The sequence below is a fragment of the Sciurus carolinensis genome, chromosome 12, assembly GCF_902686445.1.
Source record: "Sciurus carolinensis chromosome 12, mSciCar1.2, whole genome shotgun sequence".
In the NCBI taxonomy this organism is placed as follows: Eukaryota; Metazoa; Chordata; class Mammalia; order Rodentia; family Sciuridae; genus Sciurus; species Sciurus carolinensis.
The window spans coordinates 48,571,847-48,591,890 of NC_062224.1; the positions used below are offsets into that span (position 1 = coordinate 48,571,847).

The 20,044-nt window shown below is 36.8% G+C and overlaps 1 protein-coding gene across 3 annotated transcripts in view; it reads left to right on the forward strand.

The window, feature by feature from the left end:
* The first annotated feature begins 955 nt into the window (after positions 1–955).
* Positions 956–20,044, forward strand: part of Odad2 (outer dynein arm docking complex subunit 2) — a 189,894-nt gene continuing 170,805 nt past the window's right edge. For 2 of the 3 annotated variants that reach the window (XM_047521167.1, XM_047521169.1), the window contains exons 1-3: positions 956–1,086; positions 3,382–3,639; positions 8,946–9,103. In XM_047521167.1, the coding sequence (XP_047377123.1) occupies positions 3,416–3,639; positions 8,946–9,103 (382 nt within the window). In that variant the 5' untranslated portion in view covers positions 956–1,086; positions 3,382–3,415. The remainder of the gene's footprint in view (positions 1,087–3,381; positions 3,640–8,945; positions 9,104–20,044) is intronic. The other variant, XM_047521168.1, reaches the window with a different exon arrangement.

The following is a 20,044-nucleotide window of genomic DNA, read 5'->3' on the forward strand; positions in this document are numbered from 1 at the left end:
CCCCGCTGCTGTTTCTCTCGCAGTCTTCCCTCTCTCTGCGAGGAGCAGAGCTCGGCTCACTCCCCATCCCTCTCCCACCTCCATCTGTTACCTTCCCCACCTCTGCTCGGTTCTGGGGGCCTCCGGCACCTCTGACCCGTTTCCACCGGTTCCGGCTAAATCCGCTCCCGGAGCCGCTCGGGTTCCCCGTCGCTTCCCGCCTCTCCTTTCCTTTCCCTCCTCCCTCGCCGCTTTGCGTCCTTACTCTCAACTTGGTCTCTGCTGCCCCTTCTCGACCCCGTCTCAGAAAACTTAGCGCGCCAACTCCGACGCCTCACTCTTGTAAGGTGTCAGATGGGTGCCAGCGTCGCACCGCGTTTGGGTCGGGTTTTATTCAGGGCCTCGTTCGTGTCAGTTCTGAAATTTTCATTTTTCTGTAGGTCCGGGTGTAGCTTCTCGATGCTGAGAATGCTGGTGTGTGCGCTGACTCCCCATTGATGTTACCAGCAACGAGTAGAGATTTCAGAGTGGATGGCCACATTTCCATTGCCTTCTAAAGAATTTGGTTTTGCTTCCGCTCCAGTGTCACAGAAATTGTTCACAAATGGGCTTCATTTTATTAATGATAGTGGAAGCTCAAAACGGATTTATAAAAAGAAAAATTCTATCTACTGGATCTGTAGAGAAAAGGAGTGTGTGATTCCTAGTTTGTGTAAACAAACACACACGGAAACATTTTTCCTTTTATCCTTGAACATTTTTCTTTAAAATTTACTTTAAAGATATGCACTTATGTGTTTGCATGTATTCATCATAATCATGTTTTTTTAAGGCCCAAACCCCCCAATGGTTTGGTGATGGGTAGACACCAGAAGCAGCCTATCTTGATAAGTCTTGGGTTTTGTATATTTACCTGAGTTGTACTGACCATGTTTGAACACCACCTTTTTTTTTTTTTCCAGTAATATTGCACTTGTCTTCTGGATTGGCATAGGCCCCCTAAGGTTTTCTTAGGGTTTCTCCTAACCAGCCTTCTTGAATAAAGCCTGTGTATCCCTGTGGTTCCTGGATCCCTTGCAGTAGAAAACAATTTGAAAAGATTCGAATGTAAGTTTCACTTACATTTTTATAAAATTTCTCATGACAAAAAGAATTTTTTTTTTTGCATTTATTAGTTCCTTTTAAGATGTTTTCCAAGAAGTTATTCTATGGTATGTTGACCTCCACAATCTTATGTAATCTATGCAGTTTCACATTTTTCTTTAAAAAGGTGCAAGAAGGAAATGATGCAATCATTACATTTTTATAAGATCACCTCAACAAATGTTATGCTTGAAATTAAAAAATGAACAGAACTGTCCATCAACACCTTTCTGTGTAAGATAAAACTATTTGCACTTATTCTTAGTTTATACTTATTCTCATGACATTGTGAAACTCAAGCGCCATACAAATATCAATATATGCTTATATGTTTGAATTTAAAGCATTTTCTGTCAATTAACAATAGAAACAAAATAACAAAATTTGTACACTAATTATATATATTTTATTTCATTAGTGCTCATCTGTCTATCTTAATCAGTTGTTCTCAAATCTATTTGATCCAACACTTGGTTTTTGTAATAAAAATTCTGTAATGCTACTTTCGTATTCTGAAATCAAAATCATAGATAATAATCCTACATATGTAATATGTTTTAAATATTTTAGTTTTAAATATTTATAGTACTCTACTTTTAAAATGAAGGAAAATTGAAAATAATTGTAAATGCTTGGGTACCATTACACTAGAATATATAAGGAAGTTGTCAGATGCTCCTGCCTTACATAGAATTACTGTGAATATAAAGTAGTTTCAAATGTAGGCTGATTCATATCTGTCATTGCAACTTTAATTTTGTCTATAACATTGCTACCAATAACATGCCTTTCTAAAATGCTGAGCTCTTGGTAACGTTCAGTGTAAAATGTAATATGTACAGTCTTCCTTTAATTTATATGTCAGTTACAATCTTGGAAAATTCAGTGTATGTTAAAACTGTGAAAAAATCCTTGGTGATTTTTGTAAAGTAAGAAAAATTCCAGGCTCACATATTACTTATCTGAAGTTTTTCTCTGATCAGATACCTTGAAGTTTCAACAGAATTCTTCTTGTTGGATTATTGTCCTACACAAAAGGACATTGGGCATCCTTGGTCTTCATCACTAAATGCCAATGATGTCCCCTTTCTTTCATTTTGGTAACTAGATATCTTTACAGTATTTCTTTACTGCTTCCTAGCAGGAATTAGTGTCCTTTTCAGAGTGCCGAAATCCTTTTATTAGATTTCAAGATTTAATACAGTAGGGAAAGTTAAATCTCCAACTCACTTCTGTAGAATCTTATATTTCTGGATCATTGTAATAATGATGGATAAAAAAATCCTGAATATATTCTATATTTAACTTTGTAACCATTTAGCTAGTATTTTGGAAAGAAGATTTTAACAATCAGCATTATTACAAATGAGAACACATACAAGTATAGTTTATTTGAAAACAATACCCATTATGAATTAATATCAGAACTTGTTTTCAAACTTGATTCCTATTTAATATCACAGATAATGTCATCTTTTAAAAGATTTTTTTAAAAACTAATTTTGATTTAGCCAAGGTGAAATTTATTTCATTTTAATTTTGGTTTTAAATTTTATTATCAGACTGTTTTGATAGCCAATTTAGATAACAGTCTAAGACTTTCACTTCTTGTGTCTGTCTTAAAAAAGTTGCGACTTACAACAAAATATTTCCATTCTTTGCAAGATGAATGGGCAGGGAAGATGGAATTTAGATTGTTAAAATATTCTGAAGATAGGATCAATAGGTTCTATACTAATTTTCAGAAAAAAATAAAATTATACTTCACAATTGCATTCTTATCATGTTTCTTATTAATTCAGAAGGACTTGGGGAACTTACAAAGTCTCAGAGTAATTCTAAATGATGTCTGGCCCACATCAAATAAGCACTTCTCACTTAAACCTCCAGCACCGCAGCAAAGCTGTGAAGCAAGGCACTTGTGCCAACCTCCACCAGTTCTTTTTTCCACTCTTTGAATTTTCTGTTTGGGTTTTCTGTCCAGCTGTTTGAATTCTCTTTCTTAGGCCTGAGACTATTAGAAAGAAGATATTAATTTCAGAGCAGGCAGATATTGGAAAGTCCTTTGATACCAGTCAGTTTTACTTATTATTTAGTGTTAAACTATTTTATTGAATTGAGTAATTAGATAATTAAAAACGGAACCTCTAAGATGAAGAAGCAGAATGTGGGTTGGGTTGTACTGGTTTAAAATCTTGAAAACTGCTCCAGTGGGAAGGTGGACGCCGCTGCCTGGTCTAATTCTTTCTACTCTAACAGTGTGTGAGCTCAGATCAGAGGGTTAGCTGTTCCCATGGGCGCGGCACTCACAAGATCTGCACAATGGACCGCTGCTGGTTATGGCTCTGGAACCCTGGAGAGAACCCCTCTGAACGAGGAGATATTGAAAGAAATTATTGTGTTTGTGGAGCATTTTATTTATAAATATCCCCATGAGGCGAAATTCGTTTTTGTAGAACCACTTGAATGGAATACAGATTTGGAGCCCTCAGCATTTGAATCAGGTTATATTGTCAGGTAAGCCATTTAATTACTTCTAGAATTGAATATCATCATTGTCCATATTTTTATTGATTGATTGTGGGTTTTGGGCAAGTCAGTTAACCTCTTTGAATCTCAGACATCCTCTAAATGAGGGATTGTAAACTGGAGGCACTCAGATGAAATTTGAAGATATCTTAGTTGGCCAACAAAACTTTTTAAATTTAAATTTCATTTTTTTTTAGAGAGGACACATCCTCCAGGTCACCATTCCCAGCATTCACTGCTGCTTCATGCTTAGCCTGTCCATCATCCAAATTACCTGTCAGATGTCAGTAGTCACACAAGTTTTGTGACCTCTGATATAAACAAAATCCCTTCCAGTTCTTGAGTCTCATTTCCTGGAGTGATGGATACAACAATTAGTGCTATTCTCAAATGAGATTCTTTTGAATAATGAGATTTAAAAAATCCTACCACCAGCTTAAACACTCAATGGGGTATCAGTTCATCTCTTTTGATCATAAGTAAATAAATATACATACATACATATATATATATACACACACATATACGTGTACACACTTAAATTGTATAATAAGTAAACAAAAAATGGTAGTTTTAGCAGTGGTGGAACCTCAGTTTATTGTATACCTAAGGCATTCTCTTTTCTATTTCCTTGTCCAATTTTGATTTTGCAAATACACTTTTAAAGTCCAACCTTTTCAAAAACAGTTCCCTAGCTGACCAAAGGTTCCTACACCTTTCCTCCTTCTTCCCTTTGGGATTATTTGTGACAATAAAGTCAGAAATTCATTTTTAGAACTGAAAATACATTCTTGAACTGCGTTTAAGAACTCTTGAGTTCATATTGGTCTTCCTTCTCTGTGAATTAAAATAACAAAGTTATTGGTGTATTTTATGTTTGACTCTGCCAAGGGTCACTTTTTCCCAAAGTGCTGGGCATTTCTGGTTGACTACCCCAGTCTGCATTGATCCCAACTAAGTTCAGTGTTTTTTCTAACCCTTGAAAGGTGAATTCATTTGCAAAACCAGTTAAAAATACATGAACTACTTTGTACAAAGATGACTTTAAAGCAGATGACAGGAACAAATATCAAGATTTTCACAGTATCTGGCCTCTGTACTCATTCTATGTTCCAAGTACAAACACAACCACATCTGCCTACTAATTACATGGGTATAACACTCCTCCAATGTGTCACTGTTTTTCCTTCTCTATCCTTATTCAAATTCTTTTTGCTTTATTTTGTACTTATATCTCTTCATAGTCTTTATGTACAGCATTCCCTCCTAAGTAAGGTGTTTTGATACCATGTGCATTTTGAAACAACTACTCCAATTGTCTTCCTTCTGACAGATTTACTATGCAGCTTTTTCGTAGGGTAATTTTTGTAGCCATTGATTTAATTTTTGATCTTCATTGATGATATCGTTGATGTTGAGGATGAAAGAGGTTTGGTACTATCCTTATTGTTTTGGAAGGAATCCATGCTTGTGTGACTGATGAAAACTGGATAGGTACTGCTTGCTTCGAAGAATGCAAAGAATACAGCTGAGATTTTGGTGACAAAAGAAGATACCAAATGCTTCCCTCCAGGTCTTGACTATACTTCTTGTTCTGTGCACCAAACCCAGCGATGTTCAGCAATGCATAACCACTCTGCATTTGTTACCTTTAGCAATGAAACAAATGAGATAAAACAGAGATGCTCTTCTTGACTAGAAGAAATTATTATTAAAATAGCCCCAACAGTAGTGCCTTCTTTGCTCTTTGGTTTACCTGAATTCATCTGGCTTAGCTTCTGACTCTCGGTGCACTATTTATACATTTACTTGAAGTGGAGACGCTGTTTTCCTTTCAGGTCTGTGTGAAAGGACATAGTCGTCACAAAAGACTTGGGTCTGGAGTCCCTTGGTTGTTTCTACCACTTCAGAATGTCATTGGATGTTTTCGTATAAAGGAAGACGTTTTTCCTGGCACATGTACTTTCTCTCAGGTCTCTCATTCTGAGACAAATCAGTTTTATCTACCCTGAGTCTGTGAAGTAGGTAAGCGACCCCTTTGTATTGGTCTCTGCTGATGTTGATGGGACTATATTTATATTTGTGGTCTCATTTCTCATTTGCTTTTGTACATCTCCAAATGCATTCTCTGTGGCAGACAATAAAAGTTGGATCAGCCTTCTGAATTAGGCCAGTGAATATCTGATACTTGAAACAGATCCTTTACACATATTTAAAAGGTCTTTCATTTCATCACCATCTTCTTTCCCTTTTTGGAGGCTGCTATTAATTGCATAACCACCACACTTTTCACATGTTGCATAATTCATCTTTTCCTCTAGAATTGTTTCCAACCAATGTATCCTATAGTAACATCTGTCATCATCTCTCCATGTTTAACTTGTTCTGGGAAAGTATCTTTACATTAATTTCCATGGAAATCATAGATCTCTTTTATTACCATTTGCAGTTGCTTTTGTTCTTATCAGGAAAAATGAGATAAATAATCTTCCTAAAACATCTCAGAATGAACTCCCAATTTATTGTCAACTAAGGACAATTGACACCAGTCAATGTGTAATACCATCCGTATCAGTCAGTTTTTCATTGCGGTAACCAAAATATCCAACAAGAACTATTTAGAGGAGAAAAAGTTTATTTTGGCTCATGGTTTCAAAGGTTTCAGTTCGTGGTTAGCTGAGTCCATTGCTCTGGAACATTGCAAAGGGCATAGTAGAGGAAAATTTCCCAGCTTATGGCAGCAGCAAGGAGAGAGAAAAGGAGAGGGTTGGTGGGGTGTGGAGGTGTGTCAGGGACAAGTTATAGTCCCCAAGGCCATACTCCCAGTGACCTACTTCCTCCAGCCATGCCCCGCTTGCCTACAGTTACCACTTAGTAAAATTATTAATTTATCAAATGGAGTAATCCACTGATGAGATTACAGTTCTCATAATTTAATCAGTTCATCTGTGAACATTCTAGTATGCCTAAGACGAGTTTTTTGGGGGACACCTCAGATCCAAACCCTAATATCATCGATTGGTGGTATACAGAGCTGAGTTGATTTGATTTCTAGAATGGAGATTGGGAAATTTATAAATTGGACAATAATTCAGAATCATTATGGGAAAAATATTATTACTTGTTGTTTTCTTTCCTTCTCTGATGGAGCTGTTTTTTGAATCATATCTGCTCTGTTATTACAAATATTTTACTTGCAAATAACATTCTACTATGTCTCAGTGATATGTATGAGTTGGGACAAAATTAGATGTTAGTTGGAGTTCTGTGTAAACAGTAAATTAGATTATCTGAACAATAGTCCTGGTCCCTGCATACTTTGTAATGCACACTTTGAGCACAATTTATACTTTTTTGGGCCTTAGTTTTCTGATCAATATTGAGTAATGATCACCCAACTTAAGAAAATGAGTATTTTGAGTTCCCTTCCCCAATTTCAGTTTGAAAATCTTTCCATCAGGACAGTGGATTTCATTAGCACCACATTCTTCTTGACCTTCATAAACTGGGTGATTTATTTTTCTTTCCAAGAGCATATCCTTCACATGTTAGAAATGGTGAAGCTGGAACCTGAAACTTACTCTTATGCATCCTCTCTAAAGCTGGTGTTTCCCACTTCTCTTTTAAAGTACAGACTTCAATGGGTACCAGCCGTGAAACATGCCACCTCTGCCTTTCTGTTCTCCAATTCTTCATCAAGGTGTTGGCAGAGCCATTGTTCCTTCTGGAAGATCAGGGAGAGTTTGTCCTTTCCTTTACCAGCTTCTTGAAGGCCCCTGCCTTCCTTGGTTCATGAGTTTGCATCATTCTAACCTGCTTCCATTGTCATTTCACCTTCTCTGACTTTGACTCTCCTGTCCTCCTCTTATAGGGATAATTGAATCGCATCTGTCCCAGATAATCCAGAATAGTCTTCTTATCTCAAGAACCTTGACTTGATCCATTTGCAGAGTCCCTTTTTCCATGTAAGGGAATGAATTCACAGATTTGGGGGATTAGGATGTGGGCATTTTGGGGAATATTACTCTGCTTCCCATAGTCTCTAAGTACTTGTGTCTATTCTAGTGAGATAATGACATGGTTTGGATAATTGTTTCCCAAAGGCCCATGTGTCTTAGTCCTCAGTTTGGTGTTTTAAGAACCTTTAAGAGATGGTAGAACTTTTAAGAGGTGTAGCCTAATGGAAGGAAGCTAGGTCGTTAGGAAGGGGATGTTGTTTCCCTTGGCCCTTCTTTTCTTTTTGCTTCCAATCTCCATAAGGTAAGCAGATTGCACTACCATGCTTTCCCTGCCATATTTGCTTGCCATAGGCCCAAAGCAATGTGGCCAAATAGTCATGAACTGGAACTATAAGGCAAAATAAGCCTTTTTCTTTTTAAGTTTAGTATCATCAGTATTTTACAGTAACCAAAAAACTAATGGTAACAGTGGCAAGTAATATGGATCTGTCATATCCATTCTTCCTGGTGAACGAGGCACATTTCATATCTACTTATCTTCATTGCAGTTTAAAGACATTAGATCAGGTCTTAACATGTGAGCAGTTTAATCAGGGATATCAACAGGTAATAAAAAATAACATGGACAGTTTAATCAAAGTGATAGAAATTGGTAGAAATTTCATTTCCACAAAAATGCCTTAATACTTTTAAAATGCCAACCTAAATATTTTAAATGGGAAAAAATTAAAATTGACAGAAACAGAAATCCAGGAGACCCAATAATTTATGATCAGGAAAAGCCCATTTAGAAAACTGCCTATTATCCTAAGGTGAACCAAATGAGTGAGTTCAGCGTGGGAAGATAATCCACAAAGAGGATGTAGTTTGCCTTTTTTTCATAGCTTTTTTGTTCATAAATACAGTGTAGAGAAGAAAATTCCTAACCACTAATCACCGTGGTGTAAAAAATTTATAAACAAGATAAAATTAGAAATCCTGAAGCATACATGGTTCTGTAGAACTAGTGCTTTTTAATAAAAAGATATCAGAAACTAACATATTGTTAGAGAAACAAAATTGAAAGCTGCGATTTGTTGAGTTCATTTGTGAATTCTGGAAATGGCTTAACGTTTTCTTTCTGGATAAATCCTGTTGCTCACTATGATTGCTGGTAAGTTTGGGGATTTAAATGTCTGAGTGTGTAGACAAAGAAGGAAAATAGATTTGCTTCCAAACAGAGGTATTTATAGTTCCTGTGTTTTAGAATACAAGAATCTGTCTAAATGTCTTAAATTTAACTTCCACTGACTTCCAGGTATCATGAAGCTTTCATTTTTTTCTTTCCCTTTTTAGTGAAACGACAGTCAAATCAGAAGAAGTTGATAAAAATGGACAGCCTTTGCTGCTTCTCTCTGTACCACAAATTAAAGTTAGGAGCTTTGGGCAACTGGGACACGTTTTATTTATTGCCAAAGATACAAAGCTGAAGGAAGCACAAGCATGTATTGAAGGTGATATTTGTGCCCCCATCTGGGATTTGAACTTTTAGAAGCATAATCTTTTGTGTGTGTGTATGTGTGTGTGTGTGTGTGTGTGTGTGTGTGTTCGTGTGCGTGCACGCGCATGTGCACCACGAGGTCATTTACTAAGGTCTCCTAAGAAAAGATCCACCATTTAAAAGGTGAAAAGTCATATGTAGCACTTCATGGGAATGCCATTTATTTTCCTAACTAAACTGCTATGCTCATATCAAATTTCTGCTTTAAAATAAAAGGCCTGATCCTTTACCATTAGTAGGCTTGTAGGATTCTAATTTTTGCAGGTGGTTTAACTGGAAAGCCAAGTGTCCTGTAGTCTATAAGGTCACATTGGAAGAGAAGAGAAATCTCCAAGACCAACATTTGAATTCACTCTCTCCCCTCACATACTGCCATGGTGGATGATAATTTGTTTCCTCTAAGTTGAATGTAGGCTCTTCCTTTAGCAGAGATAGTCCTTAATATATCCCATTTCCATTTTTCTTGGTCATATTCCACTGTACATCTCACAACCTTCTGTGAATAGTTATGTTCATTCAACTCGGCAGGAAATGTGTTTCTTCTTCATTAAAGATATGCGATGAGCTCATTATTATCAAACCATCTAACATGCAAAAAATAATGTGATTGGTTTCCTGCTATAATTGTGTTATATATATTTCTTTTCAGCAGAAATGCCTAATCATAGGTAATGATGTGTTGTCTGTTATGCTTTTTTTTTATTATTATTGTATACAAATGGGATACATGTTGTTTCTCTATTTGTACATGGAGTCAAGGCATACCATTTGTGTAATCATACGTTTACGTAGGGCAATGATGTTTGATTCATTATTTTTTCCCTTCCCCCCACCCCTCCCACCCCTCTTTTCCCTCTATACAGTCTTTCTTTCCTTCATTCTTACCACACTCCTTATCCCTAACCCTAAACCTAACCCTAAACCTAATGCTAACCCTTCCCACCCCCCAATATATGTCCTCATCCACTTATCAGCGAGATCATTTGTCCTTTAGTTTTTTGAGATTGGCTTATCTCACTTAGCATGATATTCTCCAATTTCATCCATTTGCCTGCAAATGCCATAATTTTATCATTCTTTATGGCTGAGTAATATTCCATTGTATATATATGCCACAGTTTCTTTATCCATTCATCAACTGATGGGCATCTAGGTTGGTTCCACAATCTGGCTATTGTGAATTGAGCAGCTATGAACATTGATGTGGCTGTATCTCTGTAGTATGCTGATTTTAAGTCCTTTGGGTATAGGCCAAGGAGTGGGATAGCTGGGTCAAATGGTGGTTCCATTCCAAGTTTTCTGAGGAATCTCCATACTGCTTTCCAGAGTGGCTGCACTAATTTGCAACCCCACCAGCAATGTATGAGTGTTCCTTTTTCACCACATCCTCGCCAACACCTATTGTTGCTTGTGTTCTTGATAATCGCCATTCTAATTGGGGTGAGATGAAATCTTAGGGTAGTTTTGATTTGCATTTCCCTTATTACTAGGGATGTTGAACATTTTTTCATATATCTGTTGATTGCTTGTACATCTTCTGTGAAGTGTCTGTTCATTTCCTTAGCCCATTTGTTGATTGGATTATTTGTATTCTTCGTGTAGAGTTTTTTGAGTTTTTTATAGATTCTGGAAATTAGCGCTCTACCTGAAGTATGGTTGGCAAAGATATTCTCCCACTCTGTAGGCTCTCTCTTCACATTTCTGATAGTTTCCTTTGCTGAGAGAAAGCTTTTTAGTTTGAATCTATCCCAGTTGTTGATTCTTGCTTTTATTTCTTGTGCTATGGGAGTCCTGTTAAGGAAGTCTGATCCTAAGCCAACAAGTTGAAGATTTGGACCTACTTTTTCTTCTATAAGATGCAGGGTCTCTGGTCTGATTCCGAGGTCCTTGATCCATTTTGAGTTGAGTTTTGTGCAAGGTGAGAGATAGGGGTTTAATTTCATTCTGTTACAAATGGTTTTCCAGTTTTCCCAGCACCATTTGTTGAAGAGGCTATCTTTTCTCCATTGCATATTTTTGGAACCTTTGTCTAGTATGAGAAAATTGTATTTATTTGGGTTTGTGTCCATGTCCTCTATTCTGTACCATTGATCTACCTGTCTATTTTGGTACCAATACCATGTGTTTTTTGTTACTATTGCTTTATAGTATAGTTGAAGATCTGGTATTGCAATACCCCCTGCTTCGTTCTTGCTACTTAGGATTGCTTTAGCTATTCTAGGTTTTTTATTCTTCCAGATGAATTTCATAATTGCTTGCTCTATTTCTGCAAGGTACATCATTGGGATTTTAATTGGAATTGCATTGAATCTGTATAGCACTTTAGGTAGTATAGCCATTTTGACAATATTAATTCTGCCTATCCAGGAACATGGGAGATCTTTCCATCTTCTAAGGTTTTCTTGAATTTCTTTCTTTAGTGTTCTGTAGTTCTCATTGTAGAGGTCTTTCACCTCTTTTGTGAGATTGATTCCCAAGTATTTTATTTTTTTCGATGCTATTGTGAATGGGGTAGTTTTCCTAATTTCTCTTTCTGAGGATTCATCACTTATGTATAAAAATGCATTGGATTTATGAGCATTGATCTTGTAACCTGCTACTTTACTGAATTCACTTATGAGTTCTAAAAGTTTTCTGGTGGAATTTCCAGGTTTCTCTAAATATATAATCATGTCGTCAGCGAACAGGGATAGTTTGAGTTCTTCTTTTCCAATTCGTATCCCTTTAATTTCTTTGGTTTGTCTAATTGCTCTGGCTAGAGTCTCAAGGATGATGTTGAATAGAAGTGGTGAAAGAGGGCATCCCTGCCTTGTTCCAGTTTTTAGGGGGAACGCTTTCAGTTTTTCACCATTTAGAATGATATTGGCCATGGGCTTAGCGTAGATGGCCTTTATAATGTTAAGGAATGTTCCCATTACCCCAATTTTTTCTAGTGTTTTGAGCATGAAGGGATGTTGTATTTTATCGAATGCTTTTTCTGCATCTATTGAAATAATCATGTGAATCTTAACTTTAAGTCTGTTGATATGGTGAATGACATTTATTGATTTCCGAATGTTGAACCAACCTTGCATCCCTGGGATAAAACCCACTTGATCGTGGTGCACTATCTTTTTAATATATATTTGTATGCGATTTGCTACAATTTTGTTGAGAATTTTTGCGTCGATGTTCATTAAGGATATTGGTCTGAAATTTTCTTTCCTCGATGTGTCTCTGGTTTAGGTATCAGGGTGATATTGGCTTCATAGAACGAGTTTGGGAGGGTTCCCTCTTCTTCTATTTCATGAAATACTTTGAGGAGTATTGGAATGAGCTCTTCTTTAAAGGTTTAGTAGAACTCGGCTGAGAACCCATCTGGTCCCGGACTTTTCTTTGTTGGTAGGCTTTTGATGACCTCTTCTATTTCATTGCTTGAAATTGGTGTATTTAAGTTGTGTATGTCCTCCTGGTTCAGTTTAGGTAATTCATATGTCTCTAGAAATTTGTTGATGTCTTCGAGGTTTTCTGTTTTGTTGGAATATAGATTTTCAAAATAGCTTCTAATTATGTTTTGTATTTCACTCGTGTCTGTTGTGATGTTTCCTTCTTCATTCCGAATTTTAGTAATTTGAGTTTTCTCCCTCTTTCTCTTTGTTAGTGTGGCTAAGGGTTTATCAATTTTATTTATTTTTTCAAAGAACCAACTATTTATTTTGTTAATTTTTCCAATTGTTTCTTTTGTTTCGATTTCAATGGTTTCGGCTATGATTTTAACTATTTCCTGTCTTCTACTACTTTTGGTATTGGTCTGCTCTTCTTTTTCTAGCGCTTTGAGCTGTAGTGTTAAGTCGTTTATTTGTTGATTTCTACTTCTTTTTTTGAATGCGCCCCATGAAATAAATCTTCCTCTAAGTACTGCTTTCATAGTGTCCCAGAGATTTTGATATGATGTGTCTTTGTTCTCGTTTACTTCTAAGAATTTTTTTATTTCCCTCCTGATGTCTTCTGTTATCCATTCATCATATAATAGTGTATTATTTAATCTCCAGGTATTGGAGAAATTTCTGTTTTTTATTCTGTCATCTATTTCTAATTTCAATCCATTATGATCTGATAGAGTACAAGGTAGTATCTCTATCTTCTTGTATTTGCTAACAGTAGCTTTGTGGCATAAAATATGGTCTATTTTAGAGAAGGATCCATGTGCTGCTGAGAAGAAAGTGTATTTGTTCTTTGTTGGATGGTATATTCTATATATGTCCGTTAAGTCTAAATTGTTGATTGTGTTATTGAGATCTATGGTTTCTTTATTAAATTTTTGTTTGGACGATCTATCCAGTGGTGAGAGAGGTGTCTTAAAATCGCCTAGTATTATTGTGTTGTGGTCTATTTGATTTCTGGAATTGAGAAGGATTTGTTTGATGTACGTGGATGAGCCAATGTTCGGGGCATAGACATTTATGATTGTTATGTCTTGCTGATTTATGCTTCCCTTAAGCAGCATATAATGTCCTTCTTTATCCCTTCTGACTAGTTTTGGCTTGAAGTCCACATTATCTGAAATGAGGATGGATACTCCAGCTTTTTTGCTGTGTCCGTGTGTATGATATGTTTTTCCCCATCCTTTCACCTTTAGTCTATGGGTATCTCTTTCTATAAGATGTGTCTCTTGCAGGCAGCATATTGTTGGATTTTTCTTTTTAATCCATTCTGCCAGTCTATGTCTTTTGATTGATGAGTTCAGGCCATTAACATTCAGGGTTATTATGGTGATATGATTTGTATTCCCAGTCATTTGACTCATATTTGTTTTTTGACATGATTTGGTTTCTCCTTTATTTGGCTATTCCTTTAGGATAGCTCCTCCCTTTGCTGATTTGCTTCTTTGTTTTTCATCTCTTCCTCATGGAATATTTTGCTGAGAATGTTCTGTAATGCTGGCTTTCTTTTTGTAAATTCCTTTAGCTTTTGTTTATCATGGAAGGATCTTATTTCATCGTCAAATTTGAAGGTAAGTTTTGCTGGGTATAAGTTTCTTGGTTGGCATCCGTTTTCTTTCAGGGCTTGGTAAATGTTCCAGGCCCTTCTAGCTTTTAGGGTCTGGATTGAAAAATCTGCTGATATTCTTATTGGTTTCCCTCTGAATGTAATTTGATTCTTTTCTCTCGTGGCCTTTAAAATTCTGTCTTTATTTTGTATGTTAGGTATCTTCCTAATAATGTGCCTTGGTGTGGGTCTGTTGTAATTTTGTATATTTGGAGTTCTATAAGCCTCTTGTACTTGGTTTTCCATTTCATTCTTCAGATTTGGGAAATTTTCTGATATTATTTCATTGAATAGATTGTTCATTCCTTTGGTTTGTTTCTCTAAGCCTTCCTCAATCCCAATAATTCTCAAATTTGGCCTTTTCATGATATCCCATAATTCTTATAGATTCTGTTCATGATTTCTTACCATCTTCTCTGTTTGGCCAACTTTGTTTTCAAGATTAACTATTTTGTCTTCAATGTCTGAGGTTCTGTCTTCCAGGTGTTCTACCCTATTGGTTATGCTTTCTATGGAGTTTTTAACTTGGTTTATTGTTTCCTTCATTTCAAGTATTTCAGTTTGTTTTTTTTTCAGTATCTCTAACTCTTTATTGAAATGATCTCTTGCTTCCCGTATTTGGTCTTTTAACTGTTGATTGGTGCGATCATTTAATGCCTGCATTTGCTCTTTCATCTCCTCCTTCAATGCCTGCATTTGCTCTTTCATCTCCTCATTTGCTTCTCTGATTATTTTAATTATGTACATTCTGAACTCCCTTTCTGACATTTCTTCTGCTGTGCTGTCATTGGGTTTTATTGATGTAGTATCTAGGTTTGTTTGGGACATTTTCTTCCCTTGTTTTTTCATACTGGTCAGATGTCAGTGGGAATCTGAGATATTGCAGATTTCCTCTATTGGCTTATAATGTCCCGGTAGATTTCCAGTGTATCACCTCCCAGCCTTCAGTAGCCTGAAGTCTTGGAGGAATTTGATAATGCAGTGCTTCTGAAGAAAGCTGCCCCTAGCCCCTACTGGTTCCAGGGCTTGGAGCTGGCTCTGTGCGGAAAGGCTCTCACCGGGGGCCTGCACCGTGCAGCTGGCCATGTGGGGGGAGCCCACCGCCAGAGTGTGGAAGGCTACCTTGGGAAGACTCTAGCTGCCCTACCCTGCTATGATAAGCCACCCCTATCTGTGCCTGGCGCCCAGGCCAAGTTTCACCCAGTGGGGGAGACTCACCCCGTGACTCTATTTTTGTCCAAGTCTCTCAATGCCTCCCCTTCTTGAGTCCTGGGTTCTGGAGCTACTGGAGATGCAGTCACCCTCTAGGTCGCCATCTTGGATTGCCCCGTGGAAAGAGCCTGTGGCCAGAGTGGGCAGAGCCACCTGAAGAAGTCTCTGGCTGCCCTGCCCTGATCGCAGAGTCTGCTTGCGGATCGAAGCTCTCTGTTGGCTCGGGGACTTGTGGCTGTCTCTATGTAGAAAGGCTTTCACTGAGTGGTCTGTTCCAAGAAGCTAGCCTTGAAAGGCACCTCCCACTGCAGGGGTCCAGGCTGCTTGGGGAGGTCGCTGGCTGCCCTGTCCTGGTCCCTGAAGCCGCTTGCGGGCCAGAGTATATCTATGCTTTTTTTGAGTTACGTGCCCATGGATCCCAACATAAAGTCCTTGAGTTCTGTCCATTTCTGTGTGAGGTGGGCAGATTGTCCTTAAAAAAAAAAAAAAATGTCAGTCATCTCAGGATAGCAACATCTTTTTGTCTCATGCCTACTCTTTATTTTGGGGGCTCTGTGCACATCAAAGCTGCTGTCTTGAGAGGAATAAAATCTTGTGTGTAAAGCTAACTACATGGTGGTTAACAGATGAGACAATACATGGAATGCAATATATATCTGATTTGGCTAAATATTCTTTCCTACATTTTGCCATTCCTATAAGAGTTTAGATAACATCCTTAGTTTCAAGTCTCAGTTGCATAGTACATGGCAATTTGGTAGTCAGGTTTATATCTTCTCTTAGAATTCACCTTTATGAATTTTTTAATGGTTTTTAACATTTTGTTTTTTATTTTTATTTTATTTTTTATTGGTTCTTTTTAGTTATACATGACAGTATAATCTATTTTGGTATAATCATACAAGCATGGAATATATCTTCATTAGGACCCCAGTCTTATGGATGTACACGAGGGTGAGATTTACTGTGGTGTATTCATGTATGTACATAGAAGTATTATGTCCAGTTCATTCTACTGTCTTCCCTTTTCCTATCACCACTGTCGTCCCTTTTCCTATTGCCCCTGCCTTCCTTTCATTCCCCTTTGTCTACTTTACTGAACTTCTGTTCCCCGCACCCTCACTGGCCATTGTGGGTTAGCTTCCATGTATCAGAGAAAACATTCAACTTTGGCTTTTGGGGATTGGCTTATTTCACTTAGTATGATAGTCTCTAGATTCATCCATTTACTGGCAAATCATTCTTTTTTAATTTAATTTTTTCATTTGTCCTTTTGCAGTTATACATGAGTGTAGAATATATTTTGACATATTATATGTGGGGTATAACATCCCCTTCTTGTGACTATACTCAATGTGGAGTTACACGGTCATGTGTTCATATATGAACATAGGAAAGTAATGTCTGGTTCATTCTATAATCTTTCCTATTCCCATCCTCCTCCCTTCCCATCATTCCCCTTTGTCTAATCCAAAGTACTTTCTGTTCTTCCCTTCCCTACCCTTATTGTGCTAGCATCTACATATCAGAGAGAACATTTAGCCTTTGGTTTTTGGGGGGATTGGCTTATTTCACTTAGCACAATAGTCTCTAGTTCTGTCCATTTACCAGCAAATGCCATGATTTCATTCTTTGTAGCTGAGTAATATTCCATTGTATATATACACTGCATTTTCTTTATCCATTCATCTGTTGAAGGGCACCTTCAAACAGATGAATTTTAGGAAAATTATCCCATTCACAATAGCCTCAAAAAAAAATAAAATATTTGGGAATCAATTTAATAAAAGAGGTGAAAGACCTCTCCAGTGAAAACTACAGAACACTAAAGAAAGAAATTGAAGAAGACCTTAGAAGATAGAACGACCTCACATATTCTTGAATTGACTCCATAATTTAGCTATTGTGAATTGAGCTGTTGTAAACATCGGTGTGGCTGCATCACTGTAGTATGCTGATTTTAAATCCCTTAGGTAGATACCAAGAAGTGGGATAACTGGGTCAAATGGTGGTTCCATTCCAAGTTTTCTGAGGCATCTCTATACTGCTTTCTAGAATGGTTATACCAATTTGCAACCCTACCAGCAATGTATGACTGTACCTTTTCCCCCACATCCTTGTCAATATTTATTGCTACTTGTATTCTTGATAATTGCCATTCTGACTGGAGTGAGATAAAATCTCAGTGTAGCTTTAATTTGCATTTTTCTAATTGCTAGAGATGTTGAACATCTTTTCATATATTTGTTCACCAATCGTATTTCTTCTGTGAAGTGTCTGTTCAGTTTCTTTGCTCATTTATTGTCTGGGTTATTTACTTTTTTGATGTTAAGTGTTTTGAATTCTTTTTATATCCTGGAGATTAATGCTCTATCTGAGGTGCACGTGGTAAATATTTTCTCCCATTCTGTAGGCTCTCTGTTTACATTCTTGATTGTTTTCTTTGCTGTGAAGAAGCTTTTTAGTTTGATACCACCCCATTTATTGATTCTTTATTTTTCTTCTTATGTTTCAGTTGTCATGCTGAGAAATTCTGTTCCTAATTCACTTTGAGTTGAGTTTTGTGCCAGTGAGATACGGGTTTAATTTCATTTTGCTATTTATGGATTTCTAGTTTTCCCAGCACCATTTGTTGAAGGGGCTATCTTTTCTCCAATGTATGTTTATGGTGCCTTTGCCTAATAGGAGATAACTATATTTATGTGAGTTTGTCTCTTTCTTCTATTCTGTTCCAATGATCTTTATGTCTGTCTTGGTGCCAGTACCATGCTGTTTTTGTTATTATATCTCTGTAGTATAATTTAAGGACTGGTGTTGTGATGCTTCCTTCTTCACTTTTTTTTTTTTTTTTGCCAAGGATTGATTTGGCTATTCTGGGCCTCTTATTTTTCTAAATGAGTTTTATGACTGCTTGTTCTATTTCTATGAAGAACTTCAATGGAATTTTAATAGAGATTGCATTGAATCTATGTAGCACTTTTGGTGGTATGGCCATTTTGACTACATTAATTCTGCCTATCCAAGAATATGTGAGGTCATTCTATCTTCTAAGGTCTTCTTCAATTTCTTTCTTTTAGTGTTCTGTAGTTTTCACTGGAGAGGTCTTTCACCTCTTTTATTAAATTGATTCCCAAATATTTTATTTTTTTGAGGCTATTGTGAATGGGATAATTTTCCTAATTTCTTTTTTGGTTGATTCATCACTGATGTATAGGAACACAATTGATTTATGGGTGTTAATTTTATTTCCTGCAACTTTGCTGAATTTATGTATGAGTTCTAGGCATTTTCTGGTAGAGTTTGTTTTGTCAGAGAGTCATTCTTTAAATGGTTAAGTAATATTCCTTTGTGTATATATTCACATTTTCTTCATTCATTCTTAGGTTGAAGGACACCTAGATTGGTTCCATAGCTTAGCTATTGTGAATTCAGCTGCTATAAACATTGATATGGCCACATCACTATAGCATGCTGATTTTAAGTCCTTTGGGTATATACTGAGGAGTGGGATAACTGGGTGAAATGGTGGTTCTATTCCTAGTTTTTTGAGGAATCTCCATATTGCTTTCTAGAGTGGTTGCACCAATTTGCAGCACCACAAGCAATGTATGAGTTACCTTTTTTCCCCCACATCCTCACCGTTTATTGTTACTTGTATTCCTTTTCTTTTTTTTTTGTACTGGAGATTGAACTCAGTGGCACTCAACCACGGAGCCACATGTCCAGCCCTATTTTGTATTTTATGTAGAGACAGGGTCTTACTGAGTTGCTTAGTGCCTTGCTGATACTGAGGCTGGCTTTGACTTGTGATCTTCCTGCACCAGCCTCCTGAGCCACTGGGATTACAGGTGTGTTCCACTGTGTCTGGCTTTTTACTTGTATTCTTGATAATTGCCATTCTGATGGGAGTGAGATGAAATTTCAGTGTAGTTTTAATTTGCATTTCTCTAATTGGTAGAGATGTTGAACCTTTTTTATATATTTGTTGACTATATTTCTTCTTTTGAGAAGTATCAGTTCTGTTCCTTTGCCCATTTATTGATTAGGGTTTTGGGGGGGATGTTAAATCTTTTGAGCTCTTTGAATATCCTGGAAATTAATGCCTTATCTGAGGTGCAGGTGTTGAAGATTTTGTCCCATTCTGTGGGCTATCCCATTCTTCATGCCCTTGATTATTTTCTTTGCTGTGAAGAAACTTTTTAACGATGTCATCCCAATTAGTGATTTTAAATTTTACTTCTTGAATTAAGGATCTTATTAAGGAAGTCAGTTTCTGACTTGATATGTTGGAGTGTTGGGCCTATATTTTTTTCAAACAGGTGCAGGGTTTCTGGTCTAATTCCTAAGTTTTTGATCCATTTTGAGTTGAGTTTTGTATAGAGTGAAAGATGGGGTAAATTTCATTCAACTACATATGGATTTTCAGTTTTCCTAGCACCATTCATTGAAGCACATTTGTTTTCTCCAATATATATTTTCGGTGTGTTTGCCTAGTATGAGGAATCATATTTATGTGAGTTTGTCTCTGTGTCTTTTATTCTGTACATTGGTCTTCATGCCTGTCTTGGTGCCAATACCATGCTGTTTTTGTTATTATAGCTCTGAAGTATAATTTAACACCTGGTATTGTGATGCTTCCTGCTTCACTTTTCTT